Here is a 16,869-nt window from a genome sequence, read left to right as displayed (position 1 = left end):
GGATGGAGAGAGGGGGAGGGAGATAGAGGGGGAGGGAGAGAGGGGCGAGGGGGATGGGAAAGGGGGGACGGAGAGAGAGCAAGAAGGGGAAGAGCAATTGCCTGCTCTCAATCCAGATAGGCAAATTATATTGCATTCCCAGTGTTCAGATCTGTCAAATAACATATCTTGCAATAGGCGAACATCCATTTTTTGCAGTGTTATTTCTTTCTGCACTGTGTAACATTGTCGGCAATATCCTGTTCTGATGGGCATTAATCCTTTAAGTTCAAAACATGATCTAATCATAATGCAAAACCCTCCATGTTACGTCAATATAATTGTAACACTATTCTCGTGCTGCCACACCGCCCCTCTCCAGTGCCTTTCAATGTGAAAATGTCGTGAAAAGCCCTATCGTGAAACTGAAGGAAGTTTAATAAGTCACTGTAACATGCTTATTCATGATTACTGAGGCACAAGGAATCACGTTATAACTTGCAAACATAAATTTGTAGTTTTTTCGGCTTATAGACAATGTTGAACAAAACGTTGCACCTGATTTTACATCAATATCGAATCAATCAAGTAATACACATTAATGCACAGTACTGAAAGACATCTGCAGTGTGGAGAACTGTAAGAAGCCACAACTGCAACCAAGACTAAACTGGTAATACACCCCTAACCTAAGATCGTATCTAGAGGCCACACTCATCTGCAGTAAACGTTTCATCAACAAGCCTCATGCGAGTGTGATTGTATTGCAAACATGCCATCCAGCTATGAGGTTCATTCAAATGAAACCTCTTCAATGTGTTTATCTTTGCCTTACACGTAAGGTGGCACCATGTAACTGTGAGTATGGTGGCGCCATCTGACGCATGCACATTGTTTGATGTTTCATAGTACCTGTGTGGTTTCATGCCGAAGAGAAGGTGATCACACAGGTTATCGTCCACTACCGAACACGCAGGTGAGTAAGCAGGAACAACAAGGAGTGATTCAATTTTTGGCGGCGGAGGCAGTTGGAGGATGTGAAAAGTATCGACAGATGAAGGCTGTGTACGGCGAGTACAGTCTGAGTCGTTCAAGTGTTGTGGAATGGTGCAAATGATTCCTGGATGGGTACGAGTCACAGGAAGACGATGCTCATCTTGGACAGGCTCATTGTGTCACCACATCGGAAATGGTTGTGGAAGTGACTGCTTTAGTCTTGGACAACCGCAGAATCACCGTGGACAAGATCCATCGGTTATTGGGTATTAGCAAGGACACTGTCCACACCATAATGCATCAACACTTGAACTGTCAAAAAATCTGTGTGCAGTGTGTTCCTCACCAAGTGACTACCGAACAGCACAATACTTGAATGGCGAAACATGGTATGACTGTTTTGAACCGGAAAGCAAATGTCAGAGCAAGCAGTGGAAACATGCGACTTCACCACCTCCAAAGAAATCAAAGGCTGTGCACACTGGTTATGGCAAGGCCATGATGTCCTCCTTTTTTGACCACATGGACCCAATGCTCGTCAGGTTCCTGGAACAGGGAACCAACATCAATGCCCAGCGTTATCAAGCCACTTCACAGAACCTTAGACAAGCAATCAAGTCGAAACGCCGAAGCATGTTGTACAATGGTACTATCCTCATGCATGATAATGCCTGCCCACACATATGGCCAATGCGGTGAAGACGACATTGCAGCAGTTTCGGTGGGAAATGCTCGAACATCCACCATACAATCCCGAACTTCACTGTGGGACTTTCATATGTTTGTACCTCTAAAAAAAAACTATTCGCAAACATCAATTCGCAACAGACAATGAAGTGTGTGACTGAGTATAGGCCTGGACCCAACAGCAGCCTACTAGCTTCTTCGAGGATGGAATCGACTGGCTAAAGTCGCAATGGGATAAATGTGCCAACAGTTTTGGCAACTATTTTTGAGTATGTGTACTGCGTATAACGACATTTTTGAGTTCCCGTTACTTTACACTAGCGATTGGGTTTCATTAGAATGCTCCTTGTATACAGGGTGGAGAAATCCTCTGAATAGCTGATACCAACAGGAAGCAAAATGACTAATGTTGTATATGTTGGCAACGCACCATTTTTAAAATATGGAAACCTGGGGCCACGTGCTCCGATTGGCTGTGGGATTGCCCTGTTGCTGTTTGATGGTTGATGCACAGCACTATGGTTGTAGGTTCACATATACAAACGTCCCTTGCCCCATCACTGCCCCAATGTGATATGCACATGTTTAACAGGTCTCGATGTTTGCCTTCACCTCACGTCAGGGGCATTCAGATGTAAGCTTCGCTTCAGAGTACATACACGTCAACTGCGATTTAGTCATACAGTAAGCATGGTGGCACAGTATTCGTTTGAAGAACAACACAATACGGTTTTTGTTTATGGACTAGCCATCCGTAATGCGCATGAAGCTCAATGATTGTATGAGGAATGGTACCCAGCAAGACGCCACCCACACCCGTAAATGTTTACAGCAACTCTCTGGCGACTTGGCGAAACAGGCTCGTTAGCAAGATATCATGGTGATAATGGAATACCTCAAACACAACGGGATGCTGCATTTGAAGATACTGATCTTGAGCACTTTGAGGGAGCACTCATTGGTTAGTCTGGGAGGTTTTGAGGGATGATGGCCAGCATCCATATAGTTTCCACCTTGACCAAGACCTAAATCCTGAGGTGGACTATGAACACAGGCTACGGTTTCACTGGTGGTTTCTGCGATGTGTAGCACGAGACCCGACTTTCCCGCCATTGTGTTGTTTACCAACAGTGCACCTTCCATCAGGATGGTCTTAACACTCGAAATGTTCATTACTGGACAAGGGGAGATCCTCACGTCACGTACGTCCACGGATACCAGGAACGATTTTCGCTCAACATTTGGGCAGGCATTATTGGTGACCACCTGACTGGGCCACTCCATCTACTTCCTCAACCTACCGTGCCAAATTACCTTCACTTTTTGCAGAAAACTCTACCTGGCCTGCTGGAAGATGTTCCCCTGGACATAACAGCTACACATGTGATTGCAGCATGATGGGGTGCCTGCACATAACAGTTGCATCCCTTTCCTGTGGGGATTTTCCAAGGTTCTAGTTCACCCATCTGGATGCGAACCACATAGAAACAAAGAGGAATTACTGGATCGTATTCAACATGCCACCAATCACATCAGAGCAATGGCAGGAATCTTTGAAAGAGATTGGCAAAAGACCATTCGATGTTAACAAGCTTGTGTCGCATCAGAGGGACGCCAGTTTGAGGACCTGCTTTACGTAAACAATGTCCTAGCTTTTTCTACCACCAAGCGTGCGGGCTCCCTTGGATACATTGCGATCTATGGCAGGCAAAGCATTTGCAGTCATACATTGTCCAGAGCATCCAGCAACAGGGCAATCCTGCGGCCAACTGGGGCATGTGGCACCAAGTTTCTGCAGTTTAAAAATTGTGCGTTGGCGGCCTACACAACATTAGTAATTTTGGTTCCTACTGGCATCAGCTAGCAAGGGTTAAAATTTTGTGACACAATTTTTCTCCCCCCTGTATACAGTAGTAAACAGAGTGGATCTTGAGACTGTCAGCAGGCACATGCCAACAGGCATAAGGCTCTGCTGCGTATGCTGGCGGCCTCAAGTCAACAAAACTATTTAAATACTGTAGGCTGGAACTTCATTGTATGATGCTGATACTGGATCCGATCCCTTCACTAAAAACGTATGTCGCCAGTCTTCCAATTTCTTCTTAGTTCCTAGCACAAATGACAAGATATCATTTTCTAAAGCTACTGCAGTTTCACAAGCAATGTCATGTTGATAAATGCTGCATGAATGTCACTGTAATATATGTGGTGCTCATTTCATATCACTTACAGACTTGGTAAATATATGCAAATAAATCATCAACAAAATGTGCCCCTCCACCTTTCTCTGCCTACATAAAACTTTTTATACCAATAAAATCTGTGAAAAAACATTCTAAATCTGTAAGTGAATATTTTTCTGGCAGAATGAACCTTCTTTCTGGAAACTTTCATCAAACCATACCACATGCCACCTTGCTAATCCTGCACCAGTGCGACACACAGGCACAAGAAGAATAAGTAGAACAAAATCTCTCTCTAGTAAGCTTTACCCATTTAACTCTGCATTGTATTGAATTATCGCAAAACACAGACTGCTTACTTTAATAATATAAATGCCTGACATGTCAGGCAGTTTTCGACAGGCAAGGAAGGGGAGGGGGGCCAAACACTTATTTCCAAACTTACCACAACATTGTTCCACTGATTGAGTTTCAGAGGTAGGTCCCTGTAAGATTGTATCCATTTGGCATAAGAGGGATACATCACAGTTTCACTCGTCGGCCGTACTGCAATAGGCTCTGCCAAGTCAGTATCACCTGACTTAGTAATCCATGCAACCTAATAAAATATATAGTCTTTTTTAATATTTGAAAGCATTTTACATTTAGAAGCCCATAAGGCCTCGAGTGAAATATTTATGTAATAGAAAATTTTTAAGTGAAATGGCAAGTAAGTGTGTGTGTGTGTGTGTGTGTGTGTGTGTGTGTGTGTGTGTGTGTGTGTGTGTGTGTGTCCTATGAATTTTAAACAACCGTACAAACTTATTGTCAACACACATCTGGATCTAGCCTGTAATATTCTAGGCACGTCTTAGTGAGGACTGTCACACCCATAATATTACTGGTCAGACAGTCCTCACTAAAATGTTGCGATCAAAACATTACGGGCATGGCATTCTTTCCATCAATGAAGCTAACATAATATTACATGCATGGACACAAAGTGTTAAGTTCACCGGAGTGCTACGTTTATAATGACAAAACACTGTCAATAATATCAGCTTATTTGAGAGATTAGCACAGGTTATTAGTATAATGATTTAGTTTGCACAGTCTGAATAAGTTAAATAATCTGGAGCATACATATTTATTACAACTTGTTTTAGCCATCAGACAACTATTTTAAAAATTAATAATCTTGCAGGCACATACTATTCTGACGCTGCAGGAGTGTAATTCACAAAGCAAATGAAATTGGCTCACCTCAGGAGAGAAATCTGCTATATGAGACTTCTCTTTCTCTAAGGCACCACGTGAAACAAACAGTGGGAAATAACAATTCTGAACACCAAGTTTCTTAATCTCACAGTCAAAGTAATCTTTTATTCTTTCCCAAACAGCAAAAGACCATGGACGTAGAACATAACATCCACTGACATCATAGTATTCAATTAGTTCTCCTTTGGTTATAACCTGGAAGATAAGCATACTTGTTACAATTTAATAATTAACTATGTATTCAAACGTATAAAAAGCCAACATGAAAATTGAAATAAACAAACGGCAATGCCTTTACACACACACACACACACACACACACACACACACACACACACACACACACACACACCACTGTATTTGTGGGCAGAATAGAGGTATTAGTAAACAATAACACTCAACATTCATAAATAACTATGGTGGCTTTGAAGTGTTAAAACAACTTCTTCTTTCAGTATTTGGCAGGGAAAAGAAAAGGGGAAAAAAAAAAAAAGTGGTGTCACCGCCAGACACCACACTTGCTAGGTGGTAGTTTTAAATCGGCCGCGGTCCATTAGTACATGTCGGACCCGCGTGTCGCCACTGTGTGATCGCAAACCGAGCGCCACCACAAGGCAGGTCTCGAGATACGGACTAGCACTCGCCCCAGTTGTACGGACGACGTAGCTAGCGATGCACACTGACGAAGCCTCGCTCATTTGCAGAGCAGATAGTTAGAATAGCTTTCAGCTAAGTCAATGGCTACGACCTAGCAAGGCGCCATTAGTAACATTGCATGTATCTAAAGAGTCTCACTTGTATCGCCACAATCTCCAGATGTACCAAAAGGATGGATTAAAGTTAAGTATTCCAGAAGCTATGTACTTTTCTTTATAGCATTCATTACGTATCCTGTTTCAGAGCTCACGCCCATCTGCGTGAGCGTAGCGCGTGCCTTTCAGCTTCCTCTCATTGTGTCTAGGCTGTCTTGTCTAGACACAACAAAAGAAAATTAAGAATCCACATCAACGGAAAATTACAGTATAACATTCGTGTTCAAAATACGGTTAGTAAAGATGGAGCACATGCTTTGATCAAAGACTGTAAACTGGCTGTGGCATTCTCCGAACAACTGTTTTGGCATTAATTTACCAGTGATTACAAAAATCATTGGAAAACTAAATTCAGATGGGTGGTTGGGGATTTAACTCCAGTCTTCAAGAATGTAAGTCAGAGCATACATCAAAAGATAACTGATAAATACAAGCCAGTAAGCTCTACAACTTACATACTTAATACCATTATTAAGAATTATGTGCTTTCTCAGGTTTTATCGGCACGATTGATTAATGGTGGATTTTTGGATGTATGGACAGGCTGATTCAATTTATGTACAATATTCTGAAGATTAATCCAGTCAACTTTTCCAGGAATAGAGGTATTAGTTTGTTGTTATGCATACTCAATCCCTGGACTCCAACCAGACTGTGAAGTGCTGTTGATGTCTCACTACTATTTACAGTTCGAGCTCAACTCACTATGCCCAAAACACCTTTCATGTTGACATCTTGTTAGGAAGATAGTGTACCTGAAGTTAATCTTTCTTCTGGTGTAAGTCGTCCACCTTGTTTACATTGTGGAATAGCTCCTCCCTGTAGAGTGATGTGATCTTTCAGGCTTCCTTGGCATAATTACACATCACCAACAATACTTAACAGTGTGCTTGGATTCCAGGCAGAAAGTACACATATACAACAGAGTACAAACACCTGAAGAACATAATTTGCTCAGTTGTCAAAATGTGGTGCATAAAATGGAATTAAGAACTCAACTGTAGACCTGAAAGCACACAACAATGAAAATTTTTGTTTCCAAAAACTATAAAAAGTACAAAGCAATATTAAAAATTTGGCAATAGCAACCACCCGGGACCTTCCTTTGCATGGTAAACGGGCATCTTAAACGTGTGGTACAGAATTCCCATAAAAAGTCTCGTCAACTGCCCTCTCACTAAATGATTGACTGTATATCAATGCTGAAAACATCATAATGGCTTTGTTGAAAATATAGGGGCCGCTGAACATTCTCCTGTACAAGCTTTGGATGCTGCACTTAATAGAAAAGCAAATAAAATAATGATATTGATTACCTTGTATCATCAAGGCAGACAATGGTTTCCAACTGCACTCTGTACTGGTGACTACATCTCTGAACTCACCCATGACTTTGCAAGTCCACTTCCAAAAACATCTCTAAGACCACTATGGAACGATCCAATCTTAATACCACTGCAGAATCTTTAAACAACATTTATTTCTTCCACACTTTCTTGCACATCAAACTCTCTTTTTAGTATCTAACTGGCTACCACAATCCACCATCCCCACCACCTTACTACTGTTTCATGTGACATTTCCATTTAAATATCTTATGTTGTCCTTTGTCTCAACTGACTTATCACTTATATATAGGGTGATCCAGGAGGAATGTTACATAATTTGTGAGGTGATTCTACATGTGAAAAGAAACCAAAAAAGACCTAGGAACTTCTGTCTGATTTTTTATCATTACAGAACTGGAGTGGGTTGAAGTCTACACACATCCCTGAATGATTATGAAGACGTGTGTGAATGTTACTTACCAGCCCCCCATCCACCTTAATGCATTTGTCAACGCATTGAAAGGTGTTTTGTGTTGCATATTGATAATCATCTTAGCAGCCTTGGTGATGCAAGTGATAAGTTCTTCACATGTATCCAGATCTGTAGCATAAGCAACCCCCCGTTAACCAGTCCCATAAACAAAAGTCTAATGGGGTTAAGTAGGGTGATATGACAGGCCAGTTAATGGTCTACCATGGCCGATTCACCATTCAGGAAATGTGTTATTTAAATACTGAAATACATGCCTGGTACAGTGAATTGGTGACCCATCATGTTGCAGGTACATTTGCCATCATTGTTCTAATGTTACATCTTCCAAAAGTGCAGGTAGTTCTTCTATCAAGAAATGTGTGTATGCTGCGGCTGTCATGTGATCTAGCAGGAATACAAGCCTGATCCCCACGTCATCAATTGTACCACACCAGACGTTCACTGAGAACCTAACTTAGAATCTTATTTCCCTAGTGTCATGTTGGTTCTCAATCGTCCATTTAAGATAATTGTGGATGTTCATGATACCATTGCATATAAATGTAGCCTCACCCGTAAATAAAGTGTGTTGAACGAAACTGTGTACAGCCAACCATTCACAAAATTGTTGTCTGCTTACTGAGTCACCTGGATTCAGACGTTACATGGGGTACAAGCCCTCAGAATGTAACGTATGCCACTCTCACATTTGTGGTGCAATATCAAGCTGATGGCTAATGTGCCACTAATTGATGGTGGGAGTCTGTTGTACCATTGCAAAAATGTCTTCCCTTCCCGCAACTGTTTGGGTGGCCTCACATTCTGATGTTACATGTACACTTGATAGTGCTCCAGATTCATGTAATGTTTGAAAAATAGCAAATACCCTGGCACAGGGGGTTTGTTGATCAGTGAAATATCTCTGGTATTGTCAGAGGCATATGGGTACTGTCATTACAGTAAACTTAGATACATACATATATACATGTCTGCATGACTGAGCATATGTGGCATGTTGATGTTCACTGACACAATGGACTTGCTCAATTAAACATCACTCAAGCATGACATCCACATGGACTCACAACTGCTCACTGATCCAACTCATGATTGCACATTGAGTATACTTGCAGCTACTGCCTCGGTGCAATGTCACAATGCTGCCATCTGTTGGAGAACCCACAGACTTCTTGTAGGGATAGTCATCTGTCCCATCATTACTCTGACCACCACAGCATCTACACATTTCGGTAAGTAATAATCACACTTGTCTTCATATTCATTCATAGACGTGAGTAGTCTTCAACATTCTCTATTTCCATAATGATTGAAAATCAGAGATGTTTCGATGTTTTTGGTTTATTTTCACATGTAGAAGCACCTCACAAATTATGTGACATTCCTCTTCAATCACCAAGTTTATGACTATTCTTTCCTTCAGTGACAATCGTAAACAGCTCTCTAATTTATTTCTCTCTAGTGGACAGTATAAACCTCAGAGAGATGAAATATTACTTCAATGCTGACCTATATGGTGAAACAAACTCAATATAGCTACAATGGCAGAATCATCATAAAATTTACCACAAATTAGTTAGAATTTACCAGAAATTAGTTACTGACAGCAGATGAAACTTATACGACGATGACAGGACGAGGATTTGTCTCTAGTACTGCTGTAGAGGTATCCGGAGATGGAATCTTGCACATTTACTCTACAATTTTTTACCATCACTTTTCAAATCACAAATACTTTTTCTGACCAATTACATTCCATTTACAACACTCTTTGACATACCTGAACTACTTATGATGAATACATACACATACAATAAGGGATAGCTATTATGTGACATCTCATATGGAATATCTACATTCACTATACAAAATAATGAATGTGAAGTCATTGTACCTACATAGCACATATTAGGTTTTCTTCCTGTTCCATTCACGAATAGAATGTGGGAAGGATACCTGCTTAATGACTCTGTGCACAATGTCTTTAGTCTGATCTTGTCTTCTTGGCAGTATTGGGTGGCATAGAGAGATGGGAAAATTTGAAGTCTATGTTGGCAACCTTGTAGAAAATAGTAATAGAAATTTAGTTACAGTGGAGCAAGGCAAGGTACACAGTCACAAGACATGAGTTTTACCAACATAGAGACAGAATTACAGCTGCACAAACAATATTTTAGTGTCACTATCAAATCCTGCCTTACAGTGCAGTTCTGTCATTACATCCAATTGCAATATGGATTCTGAGTTTTGAGAGGAACAGTTTAAGTTAAGAAAACTCTTATTTAGGGTTCTATGGTCTATACATAAACCTGAAAACACTAATACCATGTGAACTGCAATCAAGAGTGTCCTCATCTTTTGGTGTGAAAACGCCTTTTCACTACAGCTTCAACACAATTTCATCCATATAAAATTCAAACTGAATCCTAATGACTGTGTTCAAATTTGTGAACAACTGTTGACTACCATAAAGAAGCATACTTCATCATTCAACGTCTTTGGGAGACTTATGAGCCCATTTTCACTTAAGTAGTTACATGAATAAGCAAAACTTCCACTACTAGACTCAAGGAAACCCAGCTTACTATCACCAGTGTCCCTTACACACTACCAATTTCTCTCTATAATGTCCAAGTGCTATCCTGTGGGGTGATGGGTGCTTGCTTTTCTGAGGATGAATACGGCACTGCTGTCATTCTGCTGTTTGAAGTTTATGTCACCACGTTAGGGATGTTTCTGGCTACAAAACTACATACATTTCCAAATCTTGTCATTCAGTACACTTGTTTTCAAACATGATGTAGCCATTTTGCTTACTGCCAAACACTTTACAGCAGCAGTGAAATATTTCTTTGCGGATTGCGCAATTTGAAAGAATGTTAGCAACACTTAAGTGTCCTCAGTCTGCAGACCTTTCCAGCTGTTAATTCTTTTCATGGGGTATCTGATGATCTTTGTGCACCAGATTAGAATAAAATCCTAGCTCAACTCAGAACCAGGTTAAAGACTAAATTGTCGACATCTCATTTGACTAATTGTGACACAGTATGTGAAACCAATGACTTATTGAATGTGAGAGGCAAAATGAACAGCAATGGACTGATGTTATTTTTAAAAAGTGACGCCTGATGCAAAACCCACCCCTGTAACATGTTTCAAACCTCATGTAAAGTTTTGTAACATTTCCACATCACCCTGGACGTCCCATAGTTCCGACTTCAAAGCATCCCCTCGAAGTATGTCTGCTTTGTTGGTCAACACCTGCAACCTATTGTACAGTTAACTTCTCTCCTACGTATATTGAAGACTCTAACCATTTACTAGACCATCTGAAATCTGTGTCCATCCCACTCCCATAACATAGATTGCCTGCCACAGCTAATGCCACCTCCCTACATACCAAGATCCCCCCATGTACCTGGTCTGTCTGTTGCTGAACATTACCTCGACCAGTTCCCACCTGATTCCAAACCTGTCCTTCCTGCTCACCTTAATCAACTTTATACTTACCAACAACAACTGTACCTTTGAGGTGCAGACATACAAACAGATCAGTGGCATGGCCATGGGAACAAGGATGACTCCTTCCTATGCAAACCTGTTCATGGGTTGCTTGGAGGGAGCTTTCCTGGGATCCACATGCCTTCAGTCCCTGGTTTGGTTTAGAAACATTGGTGACATCTCTGCCATTAGACTCATGGTGAGGCTGACCTGTTAAAATTCTCGGAATCCCTAAATATATTCTCCCTATCAAATATCACATGGTCTTATTCCGAAACCCATGCTACTTTGCTTGATGTTGACATCCTCACCGAGCATCAGCTACACACTTCTGTTCTCATTAAATGACAAACAAACAGCAGTACTCAGATTTTGACTGTTGCCATCCTTGCCATGTCAAACATTCTCTCCCATACAGCTTGGGCATTCGAGGCAAACGTATTTATTCATGTGCAACTAATTACAGTGATACTCCACCATTCTCACCTCAGCCTTCGCTGGATGTAATTACTCCACCAGCCTAATTCGAAAGCCGATTTCCTGGTCCATCACATCCAATCCTAGTACTGTACTTGTTCTATGTAAACACTATTTGGCCTTTTACATTGGCATGACTACCACCAAGTTATCAGTGAGGACAATTGGGCATATGCAGAGTGTATACTGACAACACCAAATATCCTGTTGCAAAGCAAGCTCTACAATATGACAGTAGTGACCACGGTGCCTGTTTCACCACACATGCCAGCTGGATTCTTCTTCCAGACACCAGTTTCTTAGAACTCTACTCTTCACCCCTTTTTGGTTTTCTATAAATTTTATTTTCTGACCTGCCCATCCCATTTCTGCCACATAGCATTTTACTCTTATTAAGTATTGCATGATATTTTGTTAGTAATCTCTGTTTTGTGTATTACTCTATCTTCCATCTTTAAGTTCCCAGGTTATCAGTCCAGTGCAGTCCCCAATAATCAGTCTTTGCTTCTCATCCTGTCTGATAAGTCTCCCCTCATCCAGAGGTTCTGGGTGAGTTTTCCGTATTCTTCCCATTTCCTAAACATCACCAGCCCTTTTCCTTCCCCCTCAACCCTTCTACTGGTTCCAAGAGTCTCCAAGTTTCAATATCTTTATCTGCGTTTTCTTCTGCCAAGGCTTGGTGAGTAGACTTTTTATCTGTCTAATTACATTTTCCAAAAATCATTTTTTTATTGATATATTATTTATTTTGATTTTGTCTGGGGTTCATTGATAAGACTCTGAAATGAGTCACTGAAAGCTTCATGCATTCTCCTCTTGACAGTCAAATGTGTTTGGATTCGCCTAACTCTACCTATAGACCTACGTGTGTTTCGTACCTATTGCACACTAGTAGCTGTTTCTATCTTTCCAGAACTTGGGAAACTATTTCTCTGAACTTGAGCCACAGTTTCCCTACAAGCTGCTGTTTTGAGTTTCCCTTATGATATGACGCTATTCTCTCTTTATCTACATTGCTGAATATGTAAATAGTTTTCCTGCCTCTGTGCAGCAGTCGGGATGTTAAGTTTCATACTACTTATACCTAGTAATGTGTATATAGTCAGGGAATGTGCCAGCAGGAACTTCTGGGGAATGTAACTACTTGTCTATGAGTTGAGGGATGTGGGGGTGACTAGTTAATTGATCAATAATAGAGGCAATTCAGAGTGGAGGAATAGGTAGAATGGGAGTGCCACTACACTCCATCAAGGTATCGATAGGAACGTCACGGTAAAGAACCTAAATTAGTTCCAAGAACATTTTATGGAGATGGACAGATAATGGGCTCTGCCTGCAATAAACTCTTAGTAAGAAATCATACAGAAACTTGGTCCAAAATGAGGGCCATGTTATTAGAGAATTATGAGAATAAATATATTGTCGATTTCTTTGCATGTCATATGTTTAATAATCAGCAACGGCAAGAGGAAAGGGTAGTTCAATGAGGTTCTCTCATGGACGCAATGCAATTCCATTTCAGGGAGACAGCAAAATGAGTAATGAAGGACGAGGAAATGGTAGGAAGTAATACGTTAATTGGGAAAGGCAGGGCAGACTTTGTTCAAGGATTGTAAGATGACAAGATAAAGGTGGTAATAAGAGCCCAAGGGGAAAAGTTGACTCTAGCGGAAGCCATTTATTTAGTGGCATCAGAAGAATGCGCAATTCTGTCTGACAAGGAGAAGCACCGGGTGGCAGGTATGCCCCGGATAGAACGAAAAGTAGCTGCTAAATGTTTCATACATACTAGGCTGCCAATTAAAGAGATAGATGTAAAAAGAATTCAAGGGAAATGGGTCGCAATCTCATTATCCTCCGCCAGTATGATATTCACAGTGTAATCGAACGGGGCACTCTGCACTGTGCCTCAAGGCAAAGCCTGTGACATGCTTCACGTGTCACCGGTTCAGACACTTCGCCTGGGAATACCAGGAGAGCAAGTGGGCAAACATAAAGAGAAGGAACAAGTCAGGAAATGCGAAACAGGTGTAATGCAGCAGTCCCATCACACTGCATCAGGGATAGTAATAAACGGTGACTGCACCAGGAAGAATGATTATGTGCGTTTGCAAAGTAGGGATGTGAATGGAACCGAAAGAAAGCTATTAATTGATAGTGGTGCTCACGTGAATCTCATAAAGGTCAGAGTCTTGGAAAAGCACATACAATGGGACACCAGGAAGCCAGTAACTATAAAAAGTACTGTGAAGAAGAAATCTGAACAGTAGGGCAAGTATCCATACGGCTGCAGACCAAGACAGGGGCCGAATGGATCGCTCAATTCCAAGTAGTAGATGCTCGGATCGATTAACCATTTGAAGGACTGTTGGGGCAAGAATTTCTGGTAAAGAACAAGGTCATACTAAATTATGCGGGCTGCGAAAATTGTATACGTGGAGAACGAATTGCATTAAGGGAAGCCAGGGAAGATGTGACTATAGGTCAAATTACAGATCAAACTAAAAGAAACCGGCGCGCCAAACAACGAAAGTCTTCAGTCGTAACGAAAACAAGTTGTAATGTAAGTACGGCGGCATCTCGCAAAGGAAAGGCGAGTCACAGGAGACACACGGAGCCAAAGTGATAGCAGCGCAGCTGCCCGCAGATAACGGTGCGCCGCACTCCTGGGTTAATGGCAAGCAAGTGAGTCTCGTACTGAACAAACACAGGAGTTACTATCGCCCGCCATCTTGCGTGAGCTGAGAATAAGAAGCTGCCAACAGGCAACGCGCTCTGGAAGCGACGAGAAAATATCCAAACAGGGGCTGAGAACTAATGGGCCATGGAATGACCAGAATCAACAAGAAATAGTTATCGGGGCACGGGAAGAAAAGATTCTAAAAGTCCAGATGACATGCCGACTAGGCTCAGAGGTAATAATTCCAAGACAAGAAATTAGAACAGGGGTCTATATACCGGAAGCACTAGTAACAGTCTAGGACAGAATGTGTATCACAAGTATAATGAACACTAGAGAACAGGATGTATGGTTTCCCACACCTGAAGTGTTTGCAGAGAAAGTTCCATCTCTGAGATGTTATAAAGTCCGACACACCCCGCCCACGTGGAAAGAGAAAGTAAAATCATGGCAGGGTTTGCTAAAAGAAAATATGCGCATCGTGCATTTGAATAGCAAAGAACAGGGGGCAATAGAGGAGTTATGTGCCGCTTTTAATGATGTATTCTACTTACCAGGAGATGTGCTAATGCACACCACACTGGTAACGCACAAGATCTCGCTATTCCCAGAAGTGGAAGGAACCATAACAAATCAGAGTATATCCATTGCCCAGAATAGACGAGATACTTAACAGGCTAGTAAAGGCGAAGTACTTATCTGTGCTAGACCATGCTGAGGGATACTATCAAGTATAGACAGATGAAAAAGACTGGGAGAAGACTGCGTTCAGTACACCAAAGGGCCATTATGAATATAACAAAATAGTGGTGGGCCTGAAGACAGCTCCATTTACGTTTCAGCGACTGATGAACACAATGCTGATCGGTGTACAAAGAAACAATGTATGCATATATCTTAATGATATTGTAGTAATGCACGCATAGCGAGAAGAGCACAATGCTCATCTGGAAGAAATGTTCAATCGTTTGTGAATGGGAAACTTAAAGTTACAGGTAGATAAATGTGAGTTCCTCTGCAAGGAAATGACATTCCTAGGAAATGTGCTAACTAAGGAAGGGTTAAAACCTGATTCAACCAAAGACAATGACTTAATTAAAAAGTTTTTTTAGGGATGATAGGATATTACAGGCGTTTTGTGAGCAATTTCAGTAAAATTGCTAAACTTTTGCACAAGCTAATAACGAAAGAGGTTCCCTATGAATGGGGTGGAGTGCAAGAAGAGGCGTTCCATCAGTTGAAGGAGAAAATGCTCAGTCCTCCCATCTTACAATATTTGTATTTCGACAAGGACTTTTTAAGTCATGACGGATGTGAGCGGTCACTCTTTGGGCACTTATCTTAGCCAAGGACCAATGGGAAAAGACTTGCCAATCGCATACATATCGAGGACACTAAACAAAGCAGAGAGAAATTACAGTGCAGTAGAGGTGAGTTGTTGGCAATAGCATGAGCTGCCAAATATTTTCGTCCATACTTATTCGGATGAAAATTCAAATAATCATGGACCATACACCATGGGCGTGGTTGAGCAGTATATTTGACCTGTCATCTAGGTTGTTGAAATTCCGCCTGAAGCTAGAGGAGTACGACTACCAGATACTGTACAAAGAAGGTAAACAGAATCGAGTAGTCAATGCACTTTCCTGTATCCACAGCACGTTAGATGGGGATGCACAAAAAAACAGTGTGCTCAGGAGCCAGCCAGGAACAATGACAAGGGTAAAGATAAGTCAGCTGAGGCCATGTGCGCAGAGATGCAAGCTGAGTCAACTGGAGCAGCAATAACGGCAACGGCTCCGGCACTGAGCACTGAAGAACAAGCCAGTGATGGAGGAGAAGACACACTGGAAACAAGAGAGGAAAATGTGATGAGTACTGAAGAAAAGCTGGCAGTGCTAAAGCAAATGAACATATCCCCTAGCAGTGTACATCGGGGGATGGGGAGGACATGACAATACTGTACTAGGCCTGGGATGAAAGCAGACCAAGAGAATTTTATAAAGATGGGTGAGAGTTGCAAGAAAAACAAAATAATGCAGATAAAGATGAAGCAGCCACTGGAATTAACACCAACCCCAGAGTTTATTTTTGAAAGATGTGATATTGACATCATAGGTCCCCTACCACTAACCAAATCCGGTAAATAATATATCCTAAGGTTTCAAGACTCGCTCACAATGTTTGTTATAGCCAGAGCCAATTGACTGCTGAGACACTGACATGGCCATGCGTAAGTTGGTCGAGAAAGTAATTCTGAAGTTTGGGACCCCCACAGTTTTACTCAGTGACATGGGGAGAATTTAATATGTGATATTATGAAGCGGGTATGTAAATTATTGAGGATAGACACATTACTGATGACAGCTTACCATCTACAGACAAATTGTTCACTGGAGTGTACATATCATACACTAACTGAAATGTTATGGCACTACATTAGCCGAGATCAGGGTGATTGGGACCAATGGATTTCTTT

At 41.4% G+C, this 16,869-nt stretch overlaps 1 protein-coding gene across 1 annotated transcript in view; it reads right to left on the bottom strand.

Moving 5' to 3' along the window:
• LOC126471404 (bifunctional glutamate/proline--tRNA ligase) overlaps positions 1–16,869 on the bottom strand; it is a 252,116-nt gene that overhangs the window by 63,908 nt on the left and 171,339 nt on the right. The window contains exons 17-18 of the mRNA XM_050099536.1: positions 5,088–5,297; positions 4,291–4,443 (exon numbers count right to left, since the gene is read on the bottom strand). Of these exons, the coding sequence (XP_049955493.1) occupies positions 4,291–4,443; positions 5,088–5,297 (363 nt within the window). The remainder of the gene's footprint in view (positions 1–4,290; positions 4,444–5,087; positions 5,298–16,869) is intronic.

Source organism: Schistocerca serialis, chromosome 1 (genome assembly GCF_023864345.2).
Source record: "Schistocerca serialis cubense isolate TAMUIC-IGC-003099 chromosome 1, iqSchSeri2.2, whole genome shotgun sequence".
NCBI lineage: Eukaryota > Metazoa > Arthropoda > Insecta > Orthoptera > Acrididae > Schistocerca > Schistocerca serialis.
The sequence above is the reverse complement of the archived record's forward strand: the minus strand, read 5'-3'. Positions and strand labels throughout refer to the sequence as shown.